We start from the raw sequence: 10,238 nt of genomic DNA, 5'->3' as shown, positions 1-10,238 counted from the left end.
CTAGCTTAAAGGTAAGGTAAAAGTAGCAAAATGCTAGCTTAAAGGTAAGGTAAAACTAGCAAAGGGCTAGCTTAAAAATAAGGTAAAAGTAGCTAAGGGCTAGCCTAAAAGCAAGGTAAAAATATCAAAAGGTTAGCTTAAAGGTAAGGTAAAAGTAACAGAAGGCTAGCTTAAAGGTAAGGTAAAAGTAGCAAAGGGCTAGCTTAAAAATAAGGTAAAAGTAGCTAAGGGCTAGCCTAAAAGTAAGGTAAAAATAGCTAAAGGCTAGCTTAAAAATAAGGTAAAAGTAGCTAACGGCTAGCCTAAAAGTAAGGTAAAAATAGCAAAAGGCTAGCTTAAAAGTAAGGTAAAAGTAGCTAAGGGCTAGCCTAAAGGTAAGGTAAAAATAGCAGAAGGCTAGCTTAAAAGTAAGGTAAAAGTAGCTGAATCAGTGGAGCCCTGAGGCTGTTTCTCAGTAACCAGACGGTCCCATCTATGGCTTCCGGACGTTTGTTTTGTAACGGATCACGTGACCTCGATGAGCGTTCTGACAGCATCAAGAGGAAGTCAGAGACGGATGGAGCGGAGAGAATCCGGTCAGTTTTTCAAAATAAATGTCGTTCAGACAGAAAGTTAATTACTCTTTCTGTGTGGCCCGGTACCAAATGACCCACGGACCAGTACCGGCCCGCAGCCCGGGGCTTGGGGACCTCTGCTCCAATGGATTATTTTGCGTCCTTAGATCCATCCTAGAGCAGACATTTGATATTTGGGATTTATTTGAATCCTTCTTTCCTGAACAACAAAAAGCTTCTATGATTATTTTTGAAAACAACACAGGGCCCCGCTCATGTTTGGTCAAATGTCCCTAAGTGACCCAACAACTGTTAGGCATGGCGGCGGCAGCATCATGCTGTTACCGGTGTAAAATCCTCCCTTTTGAATCCTTCAAACATGCTTCTTGGGCTGTCGTTTGGTAAACGAACGGACAAAGCGAGCGCCCCCAGTTTGCAGCGACTGACCCTCGGCCGCTCTTCCCAGGTGTGATTCCGGCCGGCGGCGAAGCGAGCGTGGCCGTGACGTTCCGCCCGCGGCGATACGAGACGTCCCAGTTCACCTTCCAGCTGGTCGTCTCGCAGTTCAACACCAAGCCGTACCTGTGCACCGTCACCGGGAGCTGCGCGCCTCGCTCCGCCCTCAGGTAACGACCACACGTTTGTGTTTCTGATCGACTGAAACTAAGTTTAAAGAAACTTTTAGCTTCCATCACATCTCTGCTGATAAACATTTGGATATAGAATAGATTGACCTTATTGTTTCGATAATTCGCTGTCCGAGGCGGCGCAGAGAGACGTGTCCTGGCGAGCGGAGAGACCAACCGAACACTAATCCATGGTGTCCCCCAGGGCTTAGTGTTCGGTCCCCCCGATCGTTTGAGGAAACTCTCCTTTTTAGTTTTTAATTTGCTTGAAATGATAGTTTTCTCACCTAAATAGGGTGGCCGGTTCAAACACACACATATACATATATTTTTCTTTTTTTAACTTATAATTTTTATTTCCATTTGTTACATAATAAAGAACAAAACAAACAAAAAAACATATATAAAATCAGCCATTTTTAATTTTAACTCCCATTTTCTAGCGGGGCCTTACTCATGCTTGGACGCATCCTCACGCCGAAAGGAAAGTCGCTACGTCGCTTATTTTTCCAATTTATCGCAAGGTTTACATCGACTAAAACGGCGGCGGCGGCCATTTTGGATTTTGTCTCCGGAGCCCAGTTTTCCACGGGGACCGATAATGTCTCAACTTTGGACATTGACAAAAGACGGGAACGGTCGACGCGTATTTTCCAACATGGCTGCTGCATCGATAACCCTTTATCTTAGGTGTAATATATTTAAAAAAAAATCTTACGTTTATTCAACAGAAAGTCAGCCATTTTAAATTTTTGACTTCACTAACTCCCATTTTCTAGAGGGGCCTTACTCATGCTTGGACGCTTCCTCACGCCAAAAGGAAAGCCGCTACGTCGCTTGTTTTTCCAATTTATCACAAGGTTGACATAGACTATAACGGCGGTGGCCATTTTGGGTTTTGTCCACGGGGACTTGCAGACATCATGCCCAAGTCCCCTCTTGGCGATGCGATTGAGGCCAAAAAAACCCCAAAACTTTTTAAATTAGTCCGTTTTAACTGGACTGCGTCTTCCGAAAAATCCTGTTTTTTTGTCTTCCAGCGTTAACGCTGTTTTTGTTTTTCTCTTTTTTCTGCACAAACCCCTCCCCCTTTAGTTACGCCCCGACATGCTGTTAAAACTGGGATTCATAGTGTAATTTCTTTTTTTTTTTCCCCACTATTTGTGCAAACTTATTTCTCCCGCATTGATTTAGTTTTTATGAGCAGCAGTTCTTGTTCCGTAATAAAAAAAACAACAAAAAAACAACAACAATCAAGCAGACATTTTGGAGCCGAAACCTGCAGCTGGATTCCCCGCGTGCTGATTTGTAGATCTCATTTATTCCTCCAGCCGGCATTTAAAAAAAAAACAACCCGTGTTTGATTCTGCTCCCATGAGAACGAGGGTGCCATCCATCACACCGCCGCAACGGCAACGGCGGCGGCTCCTTCCCCCCTCCCTGCACTGTCTGCCGTTATCTCCACCGAAAGTTAATAATTCATGGAAAAAAAAACGCTCGGGAGCCGGCCGCTCCGATATCAAGACAGATATGCCTCCTGATGGATGTCGTTTCCCACACTGGAACCAAACGGTGGATAAGATAAACGTTCCTCCGGGATATTATCTGATTCCGACGTTTGCCGATAATCGAGGGGTCGAAGCACCCGTTAGCTGCTGCTGCGGACGCGGGTCGCGGGAAGTCGGACTTGGAAAAAGCTTCCGATCTGTGAAGACGCTCCAAACTCTCCTTCGTTTTCACCCGATCTGCGATCTCTCCCGGAAGTCCCAAACTTCCAGACTTCTGTCGGATCTGCGGAACTCCCACGTAAAAAAAAAACGGTCTCACGCCGTCAAATCTGGACGCGGCGTCGTAAATCCTCACAGCGGTGTTGACACAGATGCGCCGGGTCGGCTGTGATTTAAGGATTTCCGCTTTATTGAGCGCCGTCCCGTCCTCGTAAAAAAGACGCCCGACAGGTGACCTCGCCGCACGCAAATCCTCCTCTGCTATAATCTGTCCTTTTTATCCGTTAAGCGCTTCAGCCGTTTCTTTTATTTCGCTCACTCCGTCCATTTAGTAACTTCGTTTTCCTTCTTCGTTCGCCGCAGCGACGCCCCGCTGGAAGAGAACCCGGCGCCCGGCGCCAAACGGCCTCCTCGGCGTAAAGGCGGCAAACGGAAGGTGGGTCAAAGGTCGGATAAACGAGGCCGGAGGAAGAGAATACGCTCATTTTGTTTCTCCGCTCTGTTCAGAGCGAGGTTAAAGGCGGACCGGCGCCTTCAGCGGACGTCTGCAGTCCTGCGGCGGCGGCGAAGACGCTCATGAAAGACGTCAGCAAGCTCACCTCCAAAGACCTGCAGCGAGGTAGCTGCGAAACTCGTTTCTCCCTTCCTTTTCGAATTGTAAACAAAGTGTCCCGTTTGGATTTTTATTTTTTTTTCTTTCCTCCGCCCCCTCCCCTTTCCCAGCCTTATCGGGCACCGGCGCGCCGGGAAATGAGAGCAGGCGGATCCGAGAGGCGCTCTTTGTCAAAACGCTTCGGCTGTCCGAGACGGAGGAACAGGCCAACCGCCTGAAATGGTAAACCGGAGAACGAAATGTTGACAGGAGCTGTATTTAACGGATAATTGGGCTGAAGAAACGTAAACATTTTGCCGTTTTACAGAAAGAGGTTCCCCGACGTATATATTTGAGCCACAACCGCCGTCTTGTCTGAGTTTGAAAGCAGAAAATTAGGTTTTTATGTCTTGAAGACATCCTTATAATCAAAGTAACTCATTCATTTGGTTTCAGGGATATATATAACTGAGCATCATCAGCATAAAAATGAAAAATTATCCCATTCTGCCCAATAACTCTACCTAACTGAAGCACATATAAAGTAAAAAGTACCGGACCGAGGACTCAACCCTGAGGAACTCCGGTTTTAACGGGTTTTTCTGCAAAGTACCTGAATGTAGGAAGAAAATACAATTTTATTTATTTGGGAAATGAAAGTATTTTCTTGGATTGAACACTAGAGGGTGTATGACTTGTTTAAAACGATTAAGAAAGACAGAATCAACTTCTATGGGTGGAATATTTCAGTTTTTGTGACTATTTCAAGTTTTGACACCATTTCTCGTCCTATAATGTTCCTGAAAAGACCACATTTCATCGCCGTCGGGCTGAAGCCTTCAGCTAAAAAGAGGACGGGTCACCGTTTGAAAAATCAAAAAAAAACCAACAAGAAAACGAAGAAAAATGGAGGTAGTTTCCAGGTTTGCCTTTTTCTCGTCCGGTTTTTCATTCCTACCCAGGCAGGTTCATCTGGGCGTGGACCCCATGTCTGAACAAACCCGGCTGCAGATATTAAAGGACCGAGAGGCGGCTCTGCACGAATACTCGGTAAGCTGAAGTGTTTTATTTTTTTATTTTGTTTTAGCTCTTAAAGTGTTAAAGTTTGGAGGACAACCAGAGGAACAGAAATCGATGTAGGTAGATGTGCTGGGATAGATTCTCAGTCATCCAGGCCATGGTAAATTCCAAAAAGGATAAAAAATGGATGGAATTACATGCAGATTGTTCTCACTCTCCTAACAATAGAAGGTCATTAGGGTTATAGGGTTCACCCAAAGGACAAAACAGCCAAACCCAAACTGTTTTTTTTGGAGAGACCAAACAACCTCTCCACAGACGCATGTCTCGACACAGCAGAGTCACGTCTTCTGGACAGGACTCAGCTGTCCACCTACACCTCAAGGATAAGGGACACTCCTTTGAGGACCAGAATGTCCATATTTTGGACCGAGAAGACAGATGGTTCGAGAGGGGGGTAAAGGAAAGTCCAAGCAACACCTGCACTCATGTGACCAGAGGGGACCATCAGTGAGTCAGACGAACAAGGACCCTAATGAGCCTCTATTGTTAGGAGAGCGAGAACAATCTGCATGTAATCCAGCTTACATCACATCTCAGCTTCTCATGCAACAACCGCGCTCGGGTGCGTTCCCGTCCCTCTGGACCACTGCTGAGACAGCAAGAGTCTGACAACCCGTGTGGAGACGTGGGACCCGAGTCTCAGAAGGACGTCTGGCACTTCCAGGACGCCCCTCCTTTCGTCGCCGTCGCGGTAGGAGACGCTGGCCGGAGAGACGGCGCAGTGGGTTTCGTTTCGAGTTGGGGTTAACGGACGGTTCGGCGAAGCGTGGTTTCCACGACGCGAAGGACCTCAATCGGAGGGGAGTCCGGCTGGAGAACGTCAACTGAATGGATCGGGCAGAGAGAAGTTTTAAACAAAGAGGTCACCTGTGACCTTTGACCCCCATGAACCTTGAAATCAACAGGCATCATCTTTGACCCAAGAGGTGTCCAGCCGTGCAGTTTGACGTTCCTACGTTACTCTGTTGCAGAGTTAGAGCTAGGTCAGCTGTGATGTTGACCTTTGACCCCTGGATCTTGAAATCAATGGCGATCACCCTTGACCTAAGACGTGTCCAGCTGTGCAGTTTGACGTTCCTACGTTACACTGTTGCAGAGTTAGAGCAAGGTCAGCTGTGATGTTGACCTTTGACCCATGATCTTGAAATCAATGGTGATCACCCTTGACCTAAGAGGTGTCCAGCTGTGCAGTGTAGGTTTTTCTCCATTACATGGCTGCATAGTTACAGCATGAGGTCATCGGTGACCTTAACCGTTGACCCCCCCCCCCCGTTAGCTTGAAATCCATAGTGATCACCCTTGTCAGCTCTGTTTCTTAAAATTTAAAAATAAAAATAAAACAAGAGGTTGAGGAGCTCCGCTTCCCTGGATCCTCGTTGGAAGTTTCGCCCTAAAAAAATAAAAACCCAAAAAGCTGAGTTTATTTATTTATTTATTTATCTTAATCGCATCGCCGTGGAAACAAAGCGGACTCGGCCAAAAACGACTTCGGCTTTGAAATATGGGTTCCCCCCCCCCCTTCCCCGAAAGCTTGTTTGAATAGTTGACAGAGCTCTCACAGACACTTAGCAGCACTTCCTTTCTCCTCTCCACACACACACACACGCTTGTTTTACAGCCTCATATCACTGCACTTCGGTGTTTTATGGCAACTCTTGATTTTATGATAGGATGAGCTTTTAAAGCCTTCTAAAGCTCCACTTTGGAATCCCGATTGAACGTAGGAACACGTAAAAATAAAAAAATCTACGGTTTAGAGTTTGATGACAACATGTCAGCTGTGTCGCCTGTTGGAGTCGACTCTCAGCGACTACCACGCCGGATTTCAGCTCCACGGCCATAAAACGGACCGAGCCGCAGCCATTTCGGTGTTGGCCGATGTGGCTTAGCTGCGGCGGCCATCTTGAACCGGGTTGACTCCAAAAGCTAATCATTTGGAGAGGAAAATCCTGCGATCGCCTCTTGAGGGTTTCGTTGAAATCCGGCCGGCGGTTCATGAAATATTTTGCTAACAGACAAAAGTCACGCACGCGGAGAGGCAGTTACATCATCGCCCCGCCTTTCATGGCGGCAGATAACAAGTTTGTCTCTTTTTTCCCCCTCAGGTAATATTCTTTATAAACATTTAAACACCTGTATAGTTTAAGCTTGCTGATTAAAGGGACATTCTGACCATTTTGAAGGGGCTCTGTAGGAAACCTATGAACAGTTAATATCTTACCTGTTGCAGCCGCTGTCAGTCAAAGCAGGCGGCCGCCATTTTGAACCAACTCCACGATGGTTTATGTATTTAACGAAGCAAACGCTCAGCGTTCGGCTGTAGACAAGCCGACGTGAACCTCCTTTGTCTCCTGGCTGGAAGGTGAGACGAGAAGACGGGGAACGGGACGAGGACTTCGCCGCCGGACCCGCCAGGCTCTCCTCTACGCGGGCGCTCCGAGACGCGGGACAGGCAAGTCGGATGAGCGACGGACTGTACCGGCCTCCGTTTTGTCGTGTGGATGCGCCCAGGCATGAGTAAGGTCGCTATTGAAAATTGGGTTGGCGTGTCAAAAAACCAAGATGGCCGCCGACGTGCGTATATATATATATATATATATCTACAGGGTCGGCCATTTCTATGGATACACCTGAGTAAAATGGGAATGGTTGGTGATATTAACTTCCTGTTTGTGGCACATTAGTATATGGGAGGGGGGGAAACTTTTCAAGATGAGTGGTGACTATGGCGGCCATTTTGGATCCAACTTTTGTTTTTTCAATGGGAAGAGGGTCATGTGACCCATCAAACTTATTGGGAATTTCGCAAGAAAAACAACTGTGTGCTCGGTTTTAACGTAACTTTATTCTTTCAGGAGTTATTTACAAGTTTCTCCCGCTCTTCACACACTGACAGCAACACGGCAGGAGAAATACGAGCACAGGCTTCCAGCATCCGTAGTTTTTGGTGCTGCACATCTTGTATCTTCACAGCAGAGACAATCGCTATCAGATGACCCCAAAGATAAAAGTCTTAGGGGGTCAGATCAGAAGACCTTGGGGGGCCATTCAACTGGCCCACGACGACCAATCCACTTTCCAGGAAGTGGAAGTGGAAGAAGAGGCTTGCATTGACAATCCAACACAACGCATTTTATAAGAGAAACTTGTAAATAACTCATGAACGAATAAAGTTACGTTAAAACCGAGCACACCGTTGTTTTTCTTGTGAAATTCCTAATAAGTTTGATGTGTCACATGACCCTCTTCCCATTGATGGATCCAATATGGCCGACTTCAAAATGGCCGCCATGGTCACCACCCATCTTGAAAAGTTTCCCCTGCTCCCATATACTACTGTGCCACAAACAGGAAGTTAATATCACCAACCATTCCCGTTTTATTAAGGTGTATCCATAGAAATGGCCGACCCTGTAGATGATATATATATATATATTTATATATATATATATATATATATATATATATATATATCATATACATGTCGGCGCACGTTGGGCCCCAATTCTGGCCCAACAGCCTTTATTTGAACTTGTACTATCATTTATAAAACCATGAGAAGTTGGTCAGATATGACCGGATTCGAAACAGTGGGCGGGGCCTGCTGGGAGCAACCAGCCAATCAGATCAGGCTCTTTAAAGTCGTCTTTCTCGTTGTGCAATTGAAGAGTCGGAGGAAGGTGATTTATCTCCACGTCTTCGTGTCGTTTGAGCGAGTTCAAGAATTCCTCCAACCCCCGTCCAGGACCCCGGACGAGCCCCCGCCTTCCAGCCGCACACCGGCGTCCAGTGGGAGCTGAAGCGCCGGGCCGTCGGACTGTTTCAGCAGGCAGCTCGCAAGGTACGGCCGGTTCCAGTCGAGAGGTTCAGCAAACAACTTAAAAAGCACAAACAAGAGCCATCGTCATGGAGACCTGACATCTTGATTCACCATGGCAACCGCAGCTGGTTTTACCACTTTATTCATGTATTTGGCAAATCCAGCTGAACGTACGCACCTGATCGCTTTGGTTCTTCGTAATAGTCTGTTTTTTTTTAATTTTTATGAAGAGTCAATTAGTTACATAAACAACCTCATTCCTTTAAAAAAACAAGCAATAAACTGATTTTATGGGCGCCTCCCTTGCTCAATAAAACGGCTTAAAGAGGTCAAACAAACGTTAAAAAGATAAATCTCGTCGCCCGATCGGAGCTCCGTAACAAACTGTTTATTGGCTGTAATTTAAATTTATCCTCGAGTGTGTCGGCTTCGGAATGACGGCTTGGACGAATTTACGGAGAGAAAAAAAGTCGAATGTAACGCTGCGTTCAAGGCTGGTGAAAAGCCGGACGCGACCATTGGACCTGGAAGACCTCCTGTTCCAGATGATCTAAGATTATAAACGGGATTAATCTGTTTAAGCCCACCTGCAGGGGGCGCTGCCTTTAGTCGTTCCACATGCTCGTTTGGCTTCCTACAGACGATGGACCGTCATTGTGTCCGCTGGTAGACATTTCTCCGGAACCTTAGGAAGAATAACCCGCCCGTGTTTGGTGGTTTATTTCTGCCGTGCATCCATCTTCCTGACGAATCCCGAGGCGTTCCCAGACCAGAGGGAGTTCTGCGTCTGCCCCGAGGTCTCTTCCACAGGAAACCCTCCAAAGGGAGGCGTCCTAATCAGACGTCCAAACCACCTCATTTGACTCCTTTCTACGAGGAGGAGCAGCGGCTCTACTCCGAGCTCATTTCAGCCGCTTGGATCCAGGATCTCGTTGTTTCGGTCACGATCCAAACCTCATGAGGATGACGGTTGTAACGTAGATAGAGCAGCAAATCCAGAGTTTTGCCTTTCGACTCTTTCTTCCGAAGCGACGCCCCTCGTTACTGAGACCCCCGATCCGTCGATCCATCTCCCGCTCCATCTTACCGTCACTCAAGTAAATCCAGAGTTAAAAGCACGTTTTAACCTCCTCGGATCCTGTTTCCACAGACGTGGACATCGTTTTTTCTCATAGACTGGATTATAAAAGGTTAAAAAAAACCAAATCTTTGTTTTTACACTCATCAGGTCACAATCAGCAAAGTTAAAAATGCATACCATGCTACAGTTTGGGTCTTAGGAGGTTAAAATAGGGGTCATGACCCAATAACCCAGGACATCCCCTAACGCCCAGATGGTAAATGGACCGTACTTATATTGCGTCTTTCTAGCCAACCAGGCCACTCAAAGGGCTTTACTTCACACCCATCAACACACATTCATTCTATGGAGTCTAATCAGTTCTTCAGACCCTCCAAGATTTTGCGATGTTGCAATCGCATCTATTAACACAAAATCAAACGAACCCTGCAAAATGGCAACTTTTTGCAACTTTAACCCAATATTTATTGTTTCTAAAGTGATTCGCCACCGTTTCTGCGGTCTAGTCTCTTCTTCGTGGGTTTGTGTAGCGTGGAATACAAAATAAGCCCAAATAACTCAGGAAGAAGACACGTGACGTCACTTCCTGTTAACATCAGAAAGCCGGGAGCGTGCAGGAGCAGCGACCGGAGCCAAAATGTGCGCTAATGCTTCACATTTGCCCACAAAGATTTCAGCAAACCAGTTTCCTCCCCAGCTGCAGCTGTTTTGCACGTCCTGCAGTGTAATCATGGAACATAAACGCATCGACAAAC

The 10,238-nt window shown here is 46.5% G+C and overlaps 1 protein-coding gene across 5 annotated transcripts in view; it reads left to right on the top strand.

Annotated features, from left to right (window-relative positions):
* cfap221 (cilia and flagella associated protein 221) overlaps nt 1-10,238 on the top strand; it is a 37,051-nt gene that overhangs the window by 18,587 nt on the left and 8,226 nt on the right. For all 5 annotated transcript variants that reach the window (XM_025002337.2, XM_025002335.2, XM_025002338.2 and 2 more), the window contains exons 8-14: nt 1,021-1,180; nt 3,271-3,343; nt 3,415-3,526; nt 3,631-3,742; nt 4,462-4,549; nt 6,945-7,034; nt 8,328-8,423. In XM_025002337.2, coding sequence (XP_024858105.1) covers nt 1,021-1,180; nt 3,271-3,343; nt 3,415-3,526; nt 3,631-3,742; nt 4,462-4,549; nt 6,945-7,034; nt 8,328-8,423 — 731 coding nt within the window. The remainder of the gene's footprint in view (nt 1-1,020; nt 1,181-3,270; nt 3,344-3,414; nt 3,527-3,630; nt 3,743-4,461; nt 4,550-6,944; nt 7,035-8,327; nt 8,424-10,238) is intronic.

The sequence above is a fragment of the Kryptolebias marmoratus genome, linkage group LG8 (assembly GCF_001649575.2).
Source record: "Kryptolebias marmoratus isolate JLee-2015 linkage group LG8, ASM164957v2, whole genome shotgun sequence".
Lineage (NCBI taxonomy): Eukaryota > Metazoa > Chordata > Actinopteri > Cyprinodontiformes > Rivulidae > Kryptolebias > Kryptolebias marmoratus.
This window is presented reverse-complemented; position numbering and strand designations above follow the sequence as displayed.